We start from the raw sequence: 22,782 nt of genomic DNA, 5'->3' as shown, positions 1-22,782 counted from the left end.
GTTTTCTCATGATTCCCATAATTGAATAGTTTTCTCACAAGACAGAAATTGGACTACAGCCATGGCTGAATAGAAAGTGAATTAAGCTAGATCCAGAATTAAGTCATGAGATAGAGTTAATGTAGTTCATTCAACTCCCACAATTCCCACAAGAGACAAAACCTTACCCAATCAATAAACATCCTGAAAAGTAGAATGGAGCAAACAGAAGTTAATTGTTTTAAGTGAGAAGAAATATTAAAACAAAGTCAAAAGACTGAAAAAATAGATGAAAATGTAAGGTATCTCATAAACAAAATAAGTGACCTGAGAAACAACAGATCGAGAAGAGATAATTTAAGAAAGTCATGACTAAAAACAAAAATTCTAGACAGCATATTTCAAGAAACCATAAAGGAAAACTGCCCAAATCTCTTAAAATGAAATGGCAAAATAAAAATAGAAAGAATCTACCACTTGCTTCCTAAAAGAAACTCCAAAATGAAAACTACCAGGAACGTTATAGCCAAAATGTACTAAGGAGTCACAGTCAGAATCATGTACAGTCCAGCTACCACTATAATAAAGGATAGAGAGTTTGTAACATGATATTCCAGAAAGCAAAGAATATAGGCTTATGGCTAACAATAACTTAACCAAGAAAACTAAACATAATCCCACAGATGAAAAAATGGACCTTTAGTGGAATAAAAAACTTCCAAGCACTCCTGATGAAAAGACCAGTACTGAGTAAAAATTTTGAAACACAAACACAGGAGTTAAGAGAAACACAGAAAAAGGTAAACATTGTTGGGAAAAGACCCTGGTATTAGGAAAGATTGAAGGCAAAAGGAAAAGGAGACAGCAGAGAATTAAATGGATAGATAGTGTCATGGAAACAATGAACATGGACTTGGACAGACTTTGAGAGATAGAGTAGTAAAGGTAGAAGGGCCTAGTGTGCTATGGTCCATGGGGTCGAAAAGTTGGACATGACCGAACAACAACAAAAGAGTAAGCAATCATAAGGGACTAAACAAGGATTAATTGTTTATATTCAAATATGGGGAGATGATCTTATCATCACCAGGAGTCATAGAGGGAGCCGAATTAGACAGAGGGCCTGGAGTAGTTCTGTTAGGTTTTGATGATCTTAAAAGAAGAATGGAAAGAGAGGTGAACAGGAATACTCAGGTGCAGGGGGAGGGGAAGGAGAAGGAGATTAAGGAAAATTATCCCTACTTTGTGAAAGTAGAAGTCTATACAAACACGGAATTGGTCAAAGGAGGGGAAAATACACTCAAAGTTGCTACAGAAGCACATTTCATTTAATGGAAACAGAAGGGGAAAGGGAGAAGGGAAGGGAATAAGAGAGAAAGTTTATTAAGGAAAGGATTAGTCCTAAGCAAAACAGTTCTAGCTAAGGATGTACAAAAATATTTATAGCAGTTCTTTTTGCAGGGGCAAAGAAATGGAAACTGAAGGAATGCCCACCTATTAGAGAACAATTTAACAAGTTATGGCATATAAATTTGGTGGAACACTATTGTGCTAGAAGAAATGATGAAGGAGATGATTTCAGAGAAACCTGGGAAGATTTATATTAACTGAGTGAAGTGGGCAGAACTAGGTCACTTTATACAGAGACAACAATCTCACTTAGACAAACTTTGAAAGACTTAAGAACTGTGATCAAAGCAATGAACAGCCATGATTCCAGACGGCTTATGATGAAACATACTACCAATGTAGCATGTTTAATAGATATATATATACCCATATCTTCTTCTTATGCTACCCAGTTAAGAATCCTTGCAAAAAAAAAAAAGATTTTTGACCAGTCTCTCTGATAAGGGCCTCATTTCTAAAATACATAGAGAATTAAGTCAAATTTACAGGAATACAAGTCATTCACCAATTGATAAATGGTCAAAGGATGTGAACAGGCAGTTCTCAGATGAAGAAATTAAAGCCATCTATAGTCATGAAAAAATGCTCTAAATCACTATTGATTAGAGAAATTCAAATCAAAACAACTCTGAGGTACCACATCACACCTATCAGATTGGCCAAGATGACAAAACAGAAAAATAATACATGTTGGAGAAGATGCGGGAAAATTGGAATACTAATGCATTGTTGGTGGAGTTGTGAAACAATCCAACCATTTTGGAGAGCAATTTGGAACTGTACCCAAAGGACTATAAAAATGTACATATTCTTTGACCCAGCAATAGCACTTCTAGGGCTTATATCACAAAGAGATCATATAAATAGGAAAAAGACCCACATGTACAAAAATATTTATAGCAGCTCTTTTTGTGGTGGCAAAGAATTGGAAATTGAAAGGATGCCCATCACTTGGGGAATGGCTGAACAAGTTGTGGTATATAAATATAATGGAATACTATTGTGCTATAAGAAATGATGAACAGGCTGACTTCAGTAAAACCTAGAAAGACTTATATGGACTGATGCTGAGTGAAGTGAGCAGAACCAGGAGAATGTTGTATACAGTAACAGCCACGTTGTGCGATGACTAATATTGATAAACTTAACCCTTCCCAGCAATACAAGGATCTAAGATATCTCCAAAGGCCTCATGATGAAAAAAAGTATCCACATCCAAAGAAAGAACTATGGAGTTTGAATGCAGACTGAAGCATACTATTTGCTATTTTTTTTCTTTTGTTGAGTTTTGTTTCCTCTTTCTGGTGGTTCCTCCTATTGGTTCTAATTCTTATTTACAACATCACTAATGTGAAAATATGTTTAATAGGAATGTAAATGTATAGCCTGTATCAGATTGTGTGCCATCTTGGGAAGAGTGGTGGAGAGGAAGGGGGAGAAAAATTTTAAACTCAAAAGCATATGGAAGTCATTGCTGATAAATCAAAATAAATTAATTAAACAAAAAAAAACAGAGAACTGGAAAAAAAAAGATTTTGGAAGTAATAGGAAAAAAAAGATTTCCATAAAATTAGCCAACAGATCCATTGTGTCTGACAGTGTATGCAGTATTCCACTGCCATGGTCCCCTATCTCTTTAGCAACAGGAGTACACGATTTTTCCTAACTCTTTCTCAGGGCTGAGTTTGATCATAATAATCACAAATCAAAAAACTGCAGATGATTAGTACTCATTTTTAGCATATTCAATCTGATAATCAGAGAAATGAAAATTAAAACAACTTTGAATTTTATATTTTTTAAATATCTCTGGACTGAACCCAAAGAATACTGAGTAATGAGTCAATATTAACTTAGAATGAGTTATCTAGAGGAGCGCTCCAAGGATTTATGTTTGGCCCAATGCTTTTTTATCAATTTCATCAATGATTTAGGTAAAGGTATTAAATCTACATGTGACGCAAAGTTAGGAACAATAATTAATACATTGTATGACAGAGTCAGAATCCAAAAAGTGTTGAAAGGCAAGAATGTTGAGCTGAATATAATAAGATGAAAGGTAATAGAGACCAATGTGAAGTCTTACCTTTAAATTCAAAAATCAGTTTCAGAAATACAAGAAGAGGGGGAGGAGGTGTGGTTACATAGTAATTCCACTGAAAAAAAGATCTGGTTTTTATTTATTTTTTTTTACAGTGGGCTGTGAGCTTAATATGAGCTTTAAAGGGATTTAGATTCTCATATTAATTGATATGATATGTGTAACGATTATACTAACTATCTGGACATTTTAGAACTCCCATTTCTCAGGAGATTCTGGCTTGGGAGTCAGAGACTCACAATGCAGCTTAAGGCGATCAATCAACTCTGACAGTTCCTACATTCCTATCCTTATGAATGTTAAGCGAATTGAATCAAAGATTGTAAAACCTGTTCCTGTCACAGAATTCTGGTTCTGAACCCCACATGTAATCAGGACCCCCAAGATTTGAGACAATGAACTTAAGAACTGTTCCTACAGAACTCAAGAACACCTGTATTGTCCTGCACTCCTGAGTTTGCCTGGGGAAACCGCTCAAGACCTAGAAATGATTATATTCCCTCACCCCCTTCCCACTTGTGATTTATGTACATAAACTTTGCCTTTATTCCAGCATGAGGAACTCACCTCAGAACTTCAGGTTTGCAAACTACATTCCTCACTCTGAAATTAATTAATTAAACCGCTACTTGATTCCTGACACACCCATATCTGACCTGCTCTGTTTGTCCTCCAGCCATTCCCCAGTTAGAGACCTATGCAGGCCAGAACGCATTTTCGGTTGTGTTAACAGAGTCAATGGTGTGGTAGGGCAATGAAGAAACCTAATGAAATTGAGGTTACCTAGTGTCCAGGATGAGGGAGGTGATAATGTCCCTATACTAAGCTACAGAGTATTGTGTTTAGTTCCAAGTTCCACATTTTAAGAAGGACATGAATAAGCCTGGATGCTGGATCTCTAGTTGGAGAGCTGGAGGAGGGTGACCATGAAGGTAAGGCCTTTGAATTCATGCCATATGGGACTGATCAAAGGAGATGGAGATATTTAGTCTGAAGAAGATATAAAGGGATTAAGCTTGTTCTGGTTGGCCTCAGGGCAAGTAATGAGTAGAAGGTGCAAAGAGTGAATTTAGATTTGATATAAGGGAAATCTTCCTAACAATTTTGAAAACGGAATGGACTTCCTCAGGAGACAGTGTGTTCCCTCTCACTAAAGATCTTCAAGCAAGTGTTGTATGATGACGTATTGGGATCCTTATGAAGAATTAGGTTGGACTGAATGCTCTCTGAGAATCTGTGATTTTATATAATGTTGAATGGGGGTAGAAGATAGGGCACTTCCTTCGGAAGTCAGAGATAATTCTCAGGTTTAGCACTTGAGAGGAGTGGGAGAATGGTGGTGTCAATAAGAAAAATAAGGGGGAACATAGCCTGTTTTGGAGGAATATGATGAGGTCATTTGTGGCCCTATTGAACTTGAATTGCTATTGCAGCATCCAGGTGGAGATAACTAATAGACAATTGGAAATACCTATCTGGATCTTTAGGGAGAGGCTGGAGTTGAAGATGCAGATTTGGGAGTCACACAGTCAATGTATAAGTTTTCTGCATGTGGGTTTTTTTTTTCATAATTGTGCAAGATGGAGATTGTGTACTTTTGTCTCAATGCATTACAGTGTTTTAATCTATGCAGGTAAAAGAAAGTGGAGAGCTGAGACAATATCTGAGTAATTCAGACCCAGACCATCTGTGGGGAGAAAACTGCTTTAGTTTGGTGGGAACCAGGAATTGTAGAATGTCTGCATTTGTACTGGGTTCCTTGGGTATCTCTGTCTCTATCTTGGGTCTCTGTCTGTCTTCATTCCAGCATCAGGAAGAATGATTCCCAGCTTTGCGGCAGGACAGCTGCAGTGATCATGACCAAGGAGGAGGTATATGAATGTGTGTTTGTCTCTCTGTGTGTCCCAGTATGTACCTGTGTATGAACGTGTTTGTGTTGGTGTGTGTCTGAATCTGTATTGCAGTGTATGAATGTATGAGTGTGTTCGTTTGAGTGAAGCATGGGGAAATGTTCCTGACTTTAGGAAAAACATGCATATAGCTATTTTACACAGACACACAATGGTACCCACACATTATGTTACAAGCAGTGTCATACACCATTATAGTCAAACTCTCAATGGGAACATAGTGCCATTCTCTCAATGTTACCTACATCTATAATGTCACCTCTCTCAAAGAGAATGTTTCACCCACTCCACACACACTCACCATCTTAAGATACCCCACCAAAACCACATACATATCTCTCCCGGTCTCTGCAGAGTGAATGACCGCCCTAGGGACCTGGTGCCTGCGGACACTTGTTGCCAGAAAAGAGAGGAGGAAAAGCTAGGGAGGAAGGAGCCAGATAGCGAAGGAGAGAGAAACAGAGCGAGGGATCGAGCGAGAGAGCGCGACAGCTCTCACAGCATCTGCTCCGCCCCACCCGCCCCAAGGGAGGCCCGGACGCCTGGGTCCCGGGACAGCGCCACCCGCCCGCCCCTCCCTGCCGCTGTCGTTCCTCCAACCGGTCGCGGGTGGCCAAAGAAAACAGAGAGAAAGAAGGAGACGAAGAAGGGATAGGGACTAAGGTTATAAGGAGGGAGGGAGGGAGCCGGACAGAGGAACAAGGGCAGGAGGAGGAGAAGAGGTAACCAGATCGGAGCGGGGACTGAGAATTGGAACCAGAGCCTGCAGCCAGGAGCCGGGAGCCAAGAGCTGGGAGCAGCGGGAGCCAGAGGCGGGAGCAGGGCTGCGAAAGCATGGTGGAGAACCTGGGGACAGCCGCCCGCAGCGCGCTGGTGAGTCCGGGATTTTGGAAGATCGGGGTCCTGGGTCAGGAGGACTAGTCCAAGGTGCTCAAAGTCTGGACTGGGGGATTGAGGAACAGGGTGAGGAGGGAACCAGTGTCCGAAGTATGCAACGTGACCAGTGTCAGAGGTGGTGACCTGTGTGGGAAGAGATCAGTGTCCAAAGTGACTAGAGTTTGGGATGCTTGAGGTGTCCAATTTCCTGGATGACCAGTTACTAATGTCCAGGGAATTCCCATCTCCACCACCTCCCAGCTTTCCCCACCCCCAAGCCTCTTGCCCTCAACCTCTTTTCACTTTCTCTTTAAGACTAGACTTTTTCCAGTGGTCTCTGTCTTTATTTTTTTTTCAGTCTCTTTCTCTTAGCTCTGTCTCTGTTTGTCACTTACCCTTCTCCTGTCTCTGTCTCTGTCCCTTTCTCTGTTCTTAAATCTGTCTCTTTCTATTCCTATCTCTGTCTCTGCCCTCTGATCTCTGTCCCTTTTTCTACCTCTCAGTTTCATAGCCTCTTTCTGGCTCTTCAAGTCTCTTTCTCAATGTCTCCATCTCTATTTCTGTTTCTATCCACCTTTTTTCCTCCTCATTATTCTTCCCTTCCTCATTGTCCTCTCAGGACCTTGAGAACTGGGGTACTAGGGGAAGGGAGGCTGACCACAGGAAGGGGTTGGAGTATGTGCATGTGTTCATCAGAGTTTAATGTGAGAGTGATTCTCAGCTCCATGAAAGAGGGTCTGAGGTTGACAGGGAGAATCTGAGCTATGAGGTGCTCCAGAAGAGTTGAGGGTCAGGAATATTGTCAGAGAGTTGGGGAGGAGGCTGAGTTGGAAGGGTCTTTGGAAGGGGGGGGAAGTCTGGCCTGGAGTGGGGTGTCACGGAGAGGGCCTAGTATTGGTTTTCCCAATCCCGAAATACTTCCTCCCCTGTGCTCCTGCAGGCAGCCCTCTCCCCCATGCCCCGCCCTATGCCTGGAGCCCCGCCTGGGGGTGGACTGCGGCTGGAAGCTGTGATGGAGACCCTACAAAGGCAGCAGGCAGCTCGATTAGCTCAAGGTGCGATTCCACCCCCACCTCCTCTTTCAAACCCCCCATCCCTGCCTCCCCAACGATCCCATCCAGTGGGTGCCAGGGCCCAGCAGTCTCCTGAAGAGGGGACTCTGGGGGATACTGAAGAGGGTGAAAATGAAGAGGAGGAAGAGGAGGAAGAAGAAGAGGAAGAGGAGGCTAGGCCTCAGAAGCAACCTCCCCAGCCCAGCCCAGGACCAGGCCTACCTGTGTCCCCTCCCAGCCAGCCTCCTGGTCCCCAGCACCATGAATGGACTTATGAGGAACAGTTTAAACAGGTAGGAGGTCCCTATAGGTAACATATAGAGCCTAGAAGTCTGGGTTCACACTTCCCCACCCCACCCCTATCTCCAAGCTGTTCTAGTACTTTCTAGTACTGGGAGAGGTAGGTGGAATATGAGTTAGAGAATTTGACCTTCACCTCCCATATACTCCACCTGACCCCTTCCTAGGCCCTGTTACCCAATCCTCTCCCTCTTCTCCTGAAAGCTCCCCAGGAAGGAGCAGCCACTGGGGCCCCAATCCGATCATCCCACATACCCCACCCCCTGGGGCTCCGCAGACGAAAAATAAAGACAGAGTTAGAGAGAGAAAGAAAGAGAAGACAGAGTAAGACAGAGATTCAGAGACAAGAGAAATGCAGAGGTAGAATAGCTGAAAAGGGGTCCAAGGATCTTGAGAGAAATTTCTTGTGGGGATTGGGGGTGGGGAGGGTCCATTATGCTGTAGAGAATTCCAGATGGGGGGGGCTCTCATTGTCCACTCTCCATCCTTTTCTCCTCCCAGCCTAGACTCTGAGCACTCTCCCCTTCCATATGTCACGTTCCATTACCCCCTTACCTGACAGTGAGGGATGGGGGTTGAGGAATTGGGAATGGGGATGAGGTGGCTCTAAGATTCCTCTGGCTTGTGGAAGTGGGAAGAAACAGGGGGTGGATGGTTTATACCTCCTGGCTCAGTTGTTACACTTTCCACTCCCCCAATCTCTTTTACTCTTTTCCCTCCCCCCAAGGCCTTGACATCTTGTTTATGTGTATGTGAAGGTTTTCTAGATATGTTAATTGTATTACTGTGGGTGGGAGATGGATATCAATGGTGTGAATGACAGAGTTTGGGAGGGGGGTTCCAAATGGTTTATTAGGAAGGGCTACTTGGGGGGTTACATAGTTTTTGTTACTATTGATGGTTATTCCAATTATCATTCAGGAGTTCTTATTCTTTGAGTGTGAAATAAGGACTAAATCTTGAGGGATTTAGTCAATTCTGGTTATCACCCAGGGTTGTTTTTTTTTTAATAATGTCACAGGGATCACTTCTGGTCCCCTTTATTGCTCCTCTTCTGCAGGCCTAAATGTTTCAGAGCCATAGAATCACACCCTTGATAACCAATGACATGGCAAAAAAAAAAAAAAGCTGTGAGCCACCCAATCAGAGACCCACAGGGTGGAGTGGGGTGGGGTGGGGTGGGAGGTGTGAGGGCAGTTTTAAACCCTGACTGGAGTTGACAAGAGGATTGGCTCCTTAACCAGTCACCAAGAGGACGTCATAGTGGGGTTCAAATTAATGTATACCAAGGACTGGGACTCAGGCTGTGACCTTATCCTCAATGCTCCTCTGTCGGGGAAGTACCCTCTCCTTCAGAATACCTTCCCTCTGGCTGACCACAACTCTGTCCACTCCTGACTCCTTTCAGGCCACTAATGGTTGTGTGGGAACTCAGACTCCCAAGGGCAGAACTATGACTCTTTCTTTGGTCCCCTCCTGGCTCAAATTAGGACCTCCTTGAATGCCTCAGGTTTCACCAATCCATTTCAAAGGCATTTCACATCCCAAAGACCTTTACCCTCGACCCAGTTCTAAATATCATCCCGATGGGCGGAAGTTTTTGTTGATGGGGCCTAGGGAAATTGTTCTGCTTGAGGGAAAGGGAGGGGGAGGAAAGGTACGGTTGGGGTCTAGGATGGTAAATACACCTTCTTCCCCGCCCCCAGCTGTATGAGCTCGACGCAGACCCCAAGAGGAAAGAATTCCTGGATGACCTGTTCAGCTTCATGCAGAAGAGGGGTGAGGGGCGGTATGGGAAGGATATGGGGGGGCGGGGTCTCGGGGCCCAAAATACTGTGGGTCAGAAACAAACCCCTACTTCCCCCGCAGGTGTCCCAGACCCAAACCCTCATAGGCTAGTCCCCATTCTTAAGAGAGTGGCTTAGAAATGGAGAAGTTGTGAGGTTCGGGCCCCTTGGACAGATCGGGGTTGGGGCGGGGGGGGGGGATGGGGACACCTCAATAACATCTTTAACCTCTGACCTACCACGATTAATTAGCCCCTCCCTTTCTCCCATGGGAATTAATTAGCAACGGAGATGCTGGCAGGTTAATGAGTCTTCAATCGATAACACTCACCCCGGGGAGGGGTTACTGGGGTGGGAGGGAGCTTACTGGACCACAGCCTTGAGCTGGGGTCTCAGGACTCCTGGGTCTTTGGCTCGGGTTTTTTTTTTTTTTGATTCAGTTCCCTCATTGCCAATAGAAAAGGTTCCTTCCTCCCACCCCAAGGCAAACTTTGGATATGGGCTGACACTGCAAACCTTTCCTGAAGTTAGACAACAGAAAGGACTTTCCAAAGGGTGAGGATAAGGCAGGGGGAATTAGGAAAATGAAGACGGCTAGGGAACTCTCCCTGGGGGTCTCAAAACTCCAGGGTAAAGAGCTAGAATTGGCGAGAGGAACCCAGCTTGTGGAGCACGTTGGGTGGCCTGTCCATCACTCCCCCCCCCTCCGCTCCCCAGATTCATGGGCCCAGAGTCTGAGTCATTATCTCTTTCTCCAAAGCTAATTAACTCCCTCCCCATCGCAGCCTGATAAGGCCACTAATTAACTTGCCTCTGCCCCCCTCCTTTTGTGCCGCTCTAGTGCTCCCAGAGAGACCTACGGGGTCTCTGCCCCATCGAGTCCTCTGCCTCTGTCTCTCCCCGAAACTTCTGACCCCCACAAACAGGCTTCTTGTCTCTCAAGCTGTTCTCCGCCTCCCCTCGGCCCCCCCATCCCCAGGTCCTTGGTTCCTACATTTAAGCTCACTTTTCCAGTTCCCCCACCCCAGACCATCTCTCCTATAGTTAGCTAGACCTGGAAAGAGGGGAGAGAATGGGAGGATGTTCATGCCCACCCCTACACCCCAATCAGGATATGCTAAGGAAAATGGGGAGCTGGGAGGAGGGGAAAAGAAAGGAGGGGAAGAGTCCCGAGGGGCCGATAATTTCCCCCCATTAATCAGGCCTGCAGCTAATTGTTCGGGCACAAAGGGTCTGGCGGTGGGAATGGGATCGGTAAAAATCAGCGCAAATTAACTGGGGCCCATCGCTCAGCTTCGACAGAACCCTTTGTCACTGGCCAGGCGGGGGCGGGAGCGGGAGTGGGGGCGGCAGGACAGGATCCGAAAACCCCCCAACCTCTGCAAGCTAGAGAAGAGACCGTCAAGAATCCTCCTGCCTCTGGGCAGTTCCCCTCCCTTACCCCAGCCCCTTAGAGATCCCCCGGGAGAGAAAAGCCAATGCTTTCTTCTCTCTCCCTAATCTCCGTTCTCCGCTCCCCACCCCCCCAATCCCGTTGCAGTCGGGTAGACCTTCCTGCTGTCTTGCCTCCGTCTGACCTGCTGCAGAAATTCCTGTCCCTGATGGTGGCCTTTGTGGGGACCCTGGTGTCTGCCATCAATCCCTTTCCCGTACCCAGCTTCGACCGGCCCCATGCCATGCTGCCTCCTGTGTACCCCTCCTTACCTGTACTCCCACCTGCCGACCCCCTGTTCCCCCTGAGACCTTCCTGTCCTATACTTTCCAGGGAGGCCATGTCTTTCCTGCCTCCCTAGAAACTCCGTGTCCTACACGCCCCAAGTGACAGACTTCCGAGCCCTCCCCAGCCCCGCGTTGCTGACCCTCTTGTTCTCTGCTTCCTACTGTCCCGATGTTTTCCTCCTTCTCCCTAGGCACCCCAGTGAACCGCATCCCAATCATGGCAAAGCAGGTGCTGGATCTCTATGTGCTGTACCGCCTGGTGACGGAGAAGGGGGGGGCTGGTGGAGGTCATCAACCGGAAGGTGTGGAGGGAGGTGACTCGGGGCCTGAGCCTGCCCACGTCCATCACCTCGGCAGCCTTCACCCTGCGCACCCAGTGAGCTAGGGCCTTGGTGGTGATGGCGTATGCCCAGGGGAAAGGGAATGGGGGTCTGCATGTACTGGGACTAGATGTGGGGAACATCGGGGGAGGGATCTGGGGGCACTCGGTTTCGAGGGGTCCTAGGTTTAGGAGAAAATTAGGAGTTCAGATTTGAGGTATCCGGGGGGATGCAACCCACCCCTGCCCTACAGGTATATGAAGTATCTCTACCCCTACGAGTGTGAGACTCGGGCGCTCAGCTCTCCAGGGGAGCTCCAGGCCGCCATCGACAGTAACAGGCGAGAGGGTCGCCGCCAGACTTATGGGACTGCTCCGCTCTTCAGCTTCCCCGCGGCTGGGCCCCCTCCTCCTCGGGGACCCCCAGCTACAACCTCAGCCGCACCAGGTCTGCCAGCCCTCGCCTGCGCCCAACTCGGCCATAGCCACGGGCATGGCCACGCCCCCATTAAGAAAGGTGTGGGCAGAGGTGACTGGGGCTGTGGATGGGACGGGGAGGGGAGATGAGAGGGGACAAGTGAAAGGAGAGAGGGAGACCCAGCAAAGTTTGAAACTAGAGTGTGGGGGTGGGGAAATGAATCTTGAGGTGGGTGCTTGGCAGGGGGTAAGGCTCCAGGGGAGCGCCCTCATTCGGGTGGTGCAGGATCCTGATATATATGTGATTTGTTTCTCTTTTGCGTGCTAATTTGTTACTATTAAAATAAGTCAAAATTCTGTAGCTCTCCACACACTGTCATAGGCCCATGCTGGGCTCCAGTTTGTTCACAGCAGACTGGCTGGGAAAAGCAGAAAACTGGTCTGAGAATGAGGACAGCTTCCTGGGCCTCAGTTTTTCTCCCTTTGTAAATGAGAGGATTAGACTGGATGATTTCCAAGGCATCTTCCAGCTCTGGATCCGAATTCCCTTACCTCAAACATCTTAGTTGACATCTCTACTCATTCCCTTCCCTAAACCCCTACCCTTCAGATTAGATAAGCTTTAGAAGAGATGGAGTAAAGGGAGTTATCAAGGAGGAGAAGGGAAGAAATGGGACCTAGGAGTTTAGGTTTAGAGGACCACAGATACAGGGTAGTCAAGAACTTAGTGGTCACCTAATCTACCCTCTTCATTTTTAAATTAAAAAATTTTTATTATCTTTTTATGTCCTTCCCCTTTTCTCTTTCCCCTCCCCCACCCAAAGAGCCTTAACAAAGAAGAAAAAGTGTCTCAGTGAAACTAACCAACAAGTGGACAGTTTGGCAGTATTTACAGTGCTCCATACACCCATCGCCCATCTCCACCCACTTCAAAGGAGGGACAGACGCACATTCACAAAACTTTTTCAGGACTAAGATTGGTCATTATAATTTCATAGCATTCAGTTTCATTTGTTTGTTGTTGTTATTGCTCTTTCCATTTACATCATTCACTTCACTTTGCATTAGATCATGTGTCTTTCTATGTTTCTCTATAGTAATAATTTCTTATAAAATAGTAATATTCCATCACATTCAGGTACCATAATGTGTTCAGTCATTCCCTAGTTGACAGGCACCAACTTTGTTTCTAGTACTATAAAAAAGGTTGCTATAATCTCTGTGTGTGTGTGTGTGTGTGTGTGTGTGTGTGTGTGTGTGTGTGTGTGTGTGGTGGTGGTGGCTTATCTTTAACCTCCTTGGGGTACAAGCCTAGCAGTGGAATCAAAAAGTATGGCTAATCCTCTTCTTCTAAAAGATTTGATTCAATTCAGTTAGCATTTATTAAGTACCTACCACATACTAGGCACTCTTCTTGGTGTAGAGGTGGTTGCTATATTCTGGGGGCTGGGAGAAGAAAGGAGATTAGATGACATTAATATAATGCTTTAAAATTTATGAATTTATATATTTTATATATACACATATGCATATTTACATATATGCACATATAAACTTTGATAAATTAAAACTGCACTAGTACTTTTGGAACACCGTATTTTACACACACACATTATCTCATTTAATTCTTTTCAACAACTATGTAATGTTGGTACTACAGGTAATTTTACAAATTAGGAAACTGGGGCTCTGAAAGATTAAATTATTTGTCCATGGTCACATCAAGGCCCAGAAAGAAAAAGTTACTACACTAAAGTAAAGCAGATAGCAAAATTCTCTAATTCCAAGTCTGGTTGGTGTCATTTTCATGACACTACTCTTCCCAGATGGGACATTAGGGCCAGTTTAAGAGGTCTAAGCCTTGATGTCAATGCTCCTCTTGCCTATTTAGAGGAGGGCTCAGGGCCTGCCCCAGCAGTGGCTACACCACGAATTTCACTACCAATGGCCCTGGGTCCTATGAGAGAAAAGATAGGGCCAGAGGAACCCCCTGAGAAGAAGGCTGTGCTGATGGGACCCGTGGATCCTCCCCGTCCAACCTTGCCTCCCAATCTCCTTCCCAGAAGCAAGGCTTCAGTCCGAGGTAAGGATAGCATGGTGAGGTCTCAGACTTCTAAGGGATATGTGATCATTGGTGGGGGCAGTGGGTGTCACTGGAGGACCAAATGGGGTATTAGGCTCGAATAGGGATTTGAAAGACTAATTAAGGGGATAATGAGGTCACATTTCCTTAGGTTACAGGATACAAGAAGAAGAGGTATTCGATGAAAGAATGGAATGGGGGGGGCAGGACCAGTGAAAGGTTTAGGAATATCTCCTTGGTATGAGGTTCACCTATGATTCTTTTCTGTGTCCAGTATCCTATATCCTCCCACCCCCAACTAACTGACCTTCCTTCCCTTCTTCTCTGGATAGAAGAGCCACTGGAGGTGCCCCTTAACATGGCAGGCAATGGCATCAGCAGCATCAACATGGCCCTGGAGATCAATGGCATTGTCTACACTGGTATGGAGGCCAGAATGTAGCTACACAGGCATGGGGATTCAGGAATATCTAGTGCAGAAGTCAGGAAGCCTCACTGTTAAGGGAATTGGAGTGTTTACAAATGAAATAGAAATCCGATAGCATTTACATTGGTAAAGGGGTCATGAATCTATAATGTTATAAGGCATCAACACTGGCATACATTTGACAAAAATCTCTCATGATGTCCCTTTGGATGAGATAGGAGATATGGACTGGGAGATAGTAGAATTAGTTAGTTTAAAGATCAGATCCAAAGACTATTGATTAATGGATCCATGTGAACCTAGAGGGAGGTCTCTATCTTTAGTCCTTTCCTATTCTACATTTTTACTCATAACTTAATGAAGACATAGAGTAGAATGCTTGTGAAATCTGAGCATCACACAGAGATACATCCAGTACACTGGTTGTCAGAATTTGGATTAAAAAGTAATCTGAACAGGTCAAATCTAAAAAGATTACATTTAATAGAGATATATGTAAAATTGTGCAATTTTTTAAAAATCAAATGCACAAGTAGGATGGGACACATTCATGACAACTGGCTAGACAACAGTTCCTATGAAAAAAAGGCTTAGTAAAGGTTAGTTGAATACAGATTTCTACTGTAAATCAACAGTGTGTTGTGACAGCCATAAAAGCAAATGTACTCTTGGTCTGAGTTACTATATGTAGTGTCCGGAGTCACAGTGGCCAGCGATAATCCTATGTTTTGGTCAGGCCACCCCTGAAGATGTGTGTTCAGTTCTAGGTGCCATATTTTAATAAGACATTGATGATCTGGTGGGACATTCAGAGGAAGGTAGCCAGGATGGTGATGTCTGGGAACCACAACCTATGGGTAGTCGTTGAGGAAACTAAGATTCTGTAACTGTGATATGGGAAAGGTCTACTCTGGCATGAATTTCAAGGGATTTACATTTGTACAGGGCATCTACATTGGCATGAAGGATCAATTCTGATATAAGGGATATTTCTGCTGCTATGGCTGGCCAGGGGGCATCTACATTATTTGGGGAGGCAGAGGGGAATTTGGGTGTCTACATGGCTAAGTACATCAAGGAATTCATCTACTGCTGGAAGGCAGAGTGTGTTTGCACTAGTATTGGATGCCTGAGGAGGCATAGACCTATACTGGCTCTAGGCACCATGGGATTATCTGTATTGGTATGGACAGTCATGGGGCACCTATACTTGAATGGAGGCCAGGTTGCCTAACACTGGCACCAGGAGCTAAAGGGGTGGACTATATTGTTTTTATGTTTCTTAGACTTCTGCCAGAAATGAGGAATGAGGAGTCTGTAACAGGGGACAGAAGAAATCTAGTCCTCCAGGAAAGCAGAGAGAGAAGCATTTTGGAGAAAGGACACTGATTCACTGTACTTTCTTTCTTCTTTCTGTGTTAACAAACCTAGGAGTTCTCTTTGCCCGGCGACCACCTACATTGGCCTCAGCTACCAACAACAGCAGGAATTCTCAGGGCCCAACAAGTCCTGGACCCCATACCCCTCCAGGTCCCCTCTCAAGCACCTCACCTTGAGGAGACCTCATGCTTAGGAACCTGGGGTCCCAGCTACATCTTATCCATTGGAGGGAGGGGAAACCCCTTTCATTGTGTCTTCCAGTCCCCTCCCCAACCTGGGCACTCCCAGGCATAGGGGAAAAGAAAAAAACCTAATTCTCCCCCCTCCCAGCTGAGTTCCTTCTCTATTCCCTATACCAAATCACACCCCAACCCCCATTATGAACTTTGAAGCTAAACATTTTGCTGCGATATAATGTCTACCTCATTATAATGGGGGTAATGCTTCTGACCCCTGTTCCACCTGTACCTATGTAGCCAAAGAACCTCCCCCCTTGTATCATATACCAAAGAGCCCAGCTGCCCTCTTTGAGCTTGGTCTTAGACCCTGTCTCAGTTTCAGTACGCCCTTTGTCACCTCTTCCCATCCCTAGTCATCAACTCCCACCCACCCATTTATGTTCACCTATCCCATCTGAGCTCCTTGTCAGGCCCTGGACAGCTTTTCTTGGAGGGTCACAACCCAGGAGGACTCAGAGGAGGAATCCATTTTGGGGTCAGCATAACCAGACAATAAACTTGCTGCCCTTGCTGCTCTAAGCATGAATTGTACTCTCCTCATTTCTGGTCCTTGGAATGATCTTTGAATGAGAAATCCAACTCACATCTAGAGACTGACATAGGGATGCAGAGACAGATATATAGAAGCTGATTCAGAAGTTCAGACTTTACCTAAGAAGCAGCCTAAGATGAATGAGACTACTGTGATGGGAGGTGGGTAGAGAAGTGGGGACAAGGGATCCTGCTCTGATCTAACCTTGGTCTAGGCTACCAGAGTAACCTCTGGATGGAAGCAGGAGGGAAAATAGGATAAGAGAAGAGTGCAGGTTATTCCCAGGCTTGGAGGTAGAGGGAAAGAAGAATGAAGGAAGCGTGTTCAGAGAGCAGTGGAAAAAGAAGGGCAAAGGAGTAAAGATTAGGGGCTACAGGAGAGGGGGAGGAAGAACAGAAATCCGAGAGATCTGGATCAAGGCCAGACAGAGTAAGGAGCTGATATATAGACGCCTCAATGATAGAGAGATCGATGGATCAGAGGATCAATGGATCCATGGATTACCAATAGGGAAAGGGCCAACGGGATGGACCTAGAGACCTAGCACCTGCAACTTGGGCACCTTTAACTACTCCCAAGGTTTCCTTTATAGTAGGCTCTCTGGTCTTAAACTATTCCTGTTTCTAGGGTTCCAGAGTTCTGGTCCCAAATCTGGAAGGGAAATTGAGGGGTTAGTGCTCTCCCAGAGTTTCTGGCCTTCCAGGTTCCCCACCTGTGTATTTCTCAGGGGCCCTAAGTATATACATCCTGTTCACCCTACAGGCTTCTGTATGCTCCTCCCTCCTCCTAGCTCTCTTGATCTCCCTCCTTCCATTGCCCCGACAGGTGTTCCGGTGCCTCCCTTCCTTCTCCCTCTAAGTCACTTAGACCCAGTGTTTGTGGTGGGAGTTGGGACAAAGTTTAGGTTGGAATTGTATTTGTTCCCAGGAGAGGCTGGGCTACCCGGACCTTTACCTCTCATTCTTCCCCCCCCCCAACTTCCACCCCACAGTCCAGGAAAACTCCAGATATGCTCATTTTATGGGAGGCAATTAAGACTTCTCTCACTCCTTTTAGGAGACCATTTTCCCTCACTTCCTCAATTTCAGCATCTCCCTAATTCTCCACACCTTTAAAAGTCCTTCCTGCAGTCTTATCACCATTCTCTACCATAAGAGTTGGGGAATTGAGGGTTTGGTTTGGAACTGATTACTAAGGTTCTCAAAGAGAATCATCTCCTGCCTCTAGGTGCAGGCCACAGCTCAAATTGGCTGTTCCATTCAGGTTATGGCTCCTGAATCAGCTAAGTTGTCCTCCAACCTGGCCCCCACCAGCCTCAGCTTTGAATTGTTTTCAAAAGCAGAGGAACAAAGTGCTGAATTCCCACACTGAAGCTTCCACTAGGCCATTAACTTTGCTTGCAAAAGCCCTCCCTCCACATTCCTCAAACCACCAGCCCCTTTGTCCAGATTCTAGGCTTTCTCTCAGCAGCTACCAACACAGTAGTACTCCAAGATACAGGACACCCCCAACAAACAGCTGTCAGAACAGATAGCTTGGGTGTAAGAGAGATCAGGAAGGGATTTCCTCTCCACTGAGGAACTGAGGCTTTGGCAGGAGCAGAAAGGATTAAGGTTAGACATAAAGAATAGCTTCTACTAGCCAGTAAATTGTTTTATTTTTGTTCTAGAGCTTTGATTTCAAAGATATGGGGAACTCCAGGTAAGAAAAAAATCTCTCACCATGCAAATCATCAGTTCCTCTGTAACTTAGTTCCCTGAAGCCACTGAGAGGCTTAGATGACTTGTTCAGGGTCCAGTAGGCGTTAGAGGTAAAACCTGAACCCAGGACGGCCTGACCTTTAGCCATGCCATCCTGCTGCATCTCAGGAATTTTAGACTCATACATAAATTGTTAGAGCTGAGAAAGACTTTAGAGATCCAAATCCTTAATTTTACAAATTAAGAAAGGGAGAGATAGAGAAGTGACCAACATTATTACATATTTAGGCAATGATACATCCAGGACTCAGCTCAGTCTTCCCTCCTCCCCTCCTCCTTCCAGTCAGGGTCCCTAGATCCAGTGTGCCTGTTTGCAGGGGCCCTATATGTGAATGCAGAAGCGTCTGGGCCGCCGGGACTTCCCACAGCAGTGGCATCTACAATGCAAAACAGCATCGATCCCTTTAACCTCTCCCTCCACTTCTCCCCAGCTGCGCTAGCCGCAAAACCGCAGCTCTGGCCATAAGCCAATTCTCATTAAGTCAAGCCGGGTGGTGTGAGGGCAGCAGCCGATCTCTGTCCCAGCAGGCTAATCCTGGCTCAGAGCCTCCTCAATTCTGTCCCTCCATCACCTCTTCTCCACTTTTCCTCCCCACCCTTCCACTCCTTATTTTTCCCCACTTGTTGCTGTCGGTCTCACTTAGATGCTACTGCAGACTCATCTCCCAGAAAGTATTCCCACTCTAGTAGTCTCCACACCTCCAATCACCCTCATCAGCATCTCTGCACTTCCCCCAGCTCAGTTCTATCATTTTGTCATTTCTTACTCCTTGTGTCTGACTTCTTCATCAGAAGAAGCCTCCCTGAGGGCAATGACTCTGTCTTCCTCATCAAATCTGCAGTTTCTCTAGGTTGGGAGGTGTTTCTCCCTCTGTCTCTCCATTATATGGGCACCTTGAAGTAGGGAAAATAATTACAGAAGATGCCTTGGATGTGTCCCTTCATGAAGCCTTCTCTCCATCACTGTGAGGCAGAGGTAGAGATGTGCTCTCCTGTGTGCTATTCCCCATTGATGCTATTTCCTTTCCTTAAAGCTTAGCAGCTTTCAAACTTTCATTTTTAAACTTCTCCAGAGGGAGTTTTGAAGTGATTCTCAGGAGACAAAGATGTGAAGAAAGGATGTCTGGGAGATGCACGAAGGGATGGGTAGATTTTAGGGACTGAGTTATGACAACGGGCTATCTGACACCAGCAAACAGGAGGTCTGGTCTTTGTGACTTTCTGAGAATTTCCCCAAGACCTAGATTTCCCTGGACTGGAATCTTCATCTTTAGGCTGTCTTTCACAGATATTGGCAGTCTGTAGGGGAGAAAAGATAGGAGATAAAGGAAACAAGGTTGTGGAGGCAATGAAAACAAGGGCTGTATATTTGGATAAAGGACAGCTGTACCCTCCCTTCCCTTCTTCAGGTAGATCCAGACCTGGGGATTAAGAAGATGGAGAGAAAAGTAAATATATAAGCAGGCAAAGTCATTGCCCTCAAGGAGTTGATAACTGGCACCCGAATCAACAGGACAGATCAGATTAGGACATTCAAGAGATCTTCCATTACATCTTTACCCTAAGCTCTATTCTCTCTACAATGTTCCTGAGAAGTCTCTCCTTAAACTTCTCTAATGATAAGGTGAGTTTATCATAAAAGCAACCCATTCCATTATTGGAAAAGTTCTAATTGTCAGGAATTTCATTATATTGAGTCACAAGCTACCTCTTTGTAACTTCCACCTATTATTTCACTATTTCATTATTTTTATTTATTATCATTACTACTACTATTATTATTATTTCATTATTCTACCCTCTGGATACAAGCAGAATAAGTCTAATTCCTCTTTCAGCCTTACACACAAAGATTAAAGAGTACTTGCCCACTAAACTCTTAGGTTAAAGCCTTCTTTCAATCATTCTTCATATAACTCAGTTTTCAGTCTCCTTACCATCCTGGTTGCCATCGTCTATATGAATAGCTTGGCTATACGGCTCTCAAAATGCATCACTCAGAACTCAACACTATCATAATAATAACTAACATTTTTATAGTGCCCATTATGTGCTAGGAGCTTTATAAATATATCTCAGATCCTCACAACAACCCTTGGAGGTTGGTGCTATTTTTTTACGACCATTTTACAGATGAGGAAACTGAGGCAAACAGAGGTTAAGCGATTTACCCTGGGTCACTCAGCTCGTGTCTGGGGCTAGATTTGAACTGGATTTTAGACGTCATCTAATCTAGCCTGTACTATATTGGAATCCACTGTACAACTTTGACAAGTGGTCATCTAGCCTTTAATTGAAGGCATCTGGTGAAGGGAAACCAACTGTCATCTAAGGAAGCCTATTCTACTTAGGGACAGTTCTAATTGTAAGCAAAATTTTTCCTTATGCAGAGAGTCAAAATGACCTTCCTAAAAGGAAGTGCCTGTAACTTAATGCATGCATTACTGTAGTTGTGCTCTGACCAGTGTAGACTACAATTGGACTTAAAGCCAAGACATCATGGTTCATTTAATACAGTTGAAGACAGTTAGGGTTTTTTTGACTGCCATTTGGAACACTTGTTCTGACTTAAAAGAATCTGGTTCAAATCCTACCTCTGATGATTTATCCCTTTGTGATGTTTACTTAGTTACTTAACCTCTCTGGGTTTCTGTTTCTTCATTTGAAAAATAGGGAAGAGAGGTAGGATAGAATCAGAAGTTGGAAAACTAGTATAGCCTGAGGGCCAAATCCAGCTCACTGTCTGTTTCATATGGCCGTTGAACAAAAGTAATTTAAATATTTTTAAAAAGTAAAAACCTCTTTTACCTTATGGCTCTACACAGACAGTGAGCTAGATTTGGCCCAAGGGCCATAGTTTGCCAACTTCTGATTCTAGTCCTGCCTCTCTCCCCGGATTTGAGGGCCTTTTGGTTTTTTCCCACTTCTAGTTTTATGATCCTATTGACTCACTGCTGACTCATATTCAGTTTGTAGGTCCCTAAAGCCCCAGAACTTCCTCATATGAACTGATGAGCCACACCTTCTCCTCCTTTGTTTGTGCAGTTAATTTTTTTTGGTTTTGAACCCTAGTCCTTTTTTTTGTTTTGTTTTGAATGCAGTTATTTTTTGTAGTTTTGTCTATTTACTCCTATTAAATTTCATCTTATTCTATTTGGTCCATTGTTTTAGCCAGTCAAGATAATTTTGGATCCTGACATTGTCATTCAATGTATTATAGACTATCCCTCTCAGCTTCTTGTCATGCACAAATTTGACAACCATACCACCTATGACTTCATCCCACACCATCTACTATTTCACTTAGTATTGATTAAGAGAGCAGCTAGGTGGTGCAGTAGATAGAGTTCCCGGTCTGGAGTCAGGAAGACTCATCTTCCTGAGTTCAAATCCTGCCTCAGATGCTAGCTGTGTGACCCTGGGCAAGTCACTTAACCCTGTTTGCCTCAGTTTCCTCATTTGTAAAATGATCTGGAGAAGAAAATGGCAAACCACTCCAGTATCTTTGCCAAGAAAACCCCAAATGAGATCAGGAAGAGTCAGACATGACTGAAAAATGACTAATTATCATCATTATTGATTAAAAGTGTTGAACTGCACAGGCTACCTATACTTCTTTGAGGCATTCTTCTAGAGAATAGCTACTCTTTGGGTCTGGTCATGCAATCAGTCCAGGATCTTCCAAATTGTACTATCATCTATTCTGACCAGACTAGTGATGTTGTCAAAAGAAAACATGATGTTAGTCTAGCAAGCATGACTACTTCTTGACAAAGCCCTGCTGGCTCTTAGTAATTACTGCTCCTTTGTCTAATTTCTCACAAATCATCCCTTTGTGATGTTATAAGGTTTTGCCAGGAATTGCAATCAAGCTTACCTGTTTAAGGACTCGCCTACCCTCTTTTTTTTAAAAATTGGAACATTTGTTCACGTCTTGCTTCATTTTCCATCCGCTGTTCCGCTTGGTTTCAAATCCACAAATATCGAGTCTCTCCCAGAATAAGTTCATTATCTGAAATCTCATCATCATGCAGATTGACTTAGTTTGATACTTAGTATCTTTTTAGCACCCTCAGTTGCCTCTCTCCACCAGTGGGAGGGCTGAAGGGCAAATGCATAAACTCCTCCCAAAGCCTTCCTTTATGGAGGGCTCCCGACTTTTCAGGTAATTCTGCATTTTCATTTAACTGCTCGTCTTGGTTTCCACTCCAGGAATCATCATGGCCCCAGGGCCAGGCTATCCCCTAGAGCCTTTCCTTCCTTTCAGCTTCCTTTTGTTTGTTGTCTTCAACCATTAGATTGTAAATTCCTTGAGGGCAGGGACTTTTTCTTTTGTATTTCCTGTGCTTAGTACAGTGCCTGGCACCTAGTAGGAGCTTAATAAATATTTATTGACTACATCCAGGTTTTCAGCACCTCTCCCATTCTCCAAGATCAATCAAACATTATAAACAGTGGCCCCAAGATCTCATCTACCAATTCATTATTAAT

At 44.7% G+C, this 22,782-nt stretch overlaps 1 protein-coding gene across 1 annotated transcript; it reads left to right on the top strand.

The window, feature by feature from the left end:
- The first annotated feature begins 5,197 nt into the window (after nucleotides 1-5,197).
- ARID3C (AT-rich interaction domain 3C) lies at nucleotides 5,198-16,525 on the top strand. The gene is given in 10 exon segments (XM_078152689.1): nucleotides 5,198-5,361; nucleotides 5,755-6,273; nucleotides 7,217-7,621; nucleotides 9,335-9,407; nucleotides 11,326-11,405; nucleotides 11,407-11,510; nucleotides 11,708-11,970; nucleotides 13,762-13,953; nucleotides 14,286-14,375; nucleotides 15,812-16,525. Coding segments are annotated over 9 exon segments (1,371 nt in total). The 5' UTR covers nucleotides 5,198-5,361; nucleotides 5,755-6,234; the 3' UTR covers nucleotides 15,937-16,525.
- The last annotated feature ends 6,257 nt before the right edge of the window (nucleotides 16,526-22,782 follow it).

The sequence above is a fragment of the Phascolarctos cinereus genome, unplaced genomic scaffold, assembly GCF_003287225.1.
Source record: "Phascolarctos cinereus isolate Bilbo 61053 unplaced genomic scaffold, phaCin_HiC Scaffold_4;HRSCAF=312, whole genome shotgun sequence".
NCBI lineage: Eukaryota > Metazoa > Chordata > Mammalia > Diprotodontia > Phascolarctidae > Phascolarctos > Phascolarctos cinereus.
This window is presented reverse-complemented; position numbering and strand designations above follow the sequence as displayed.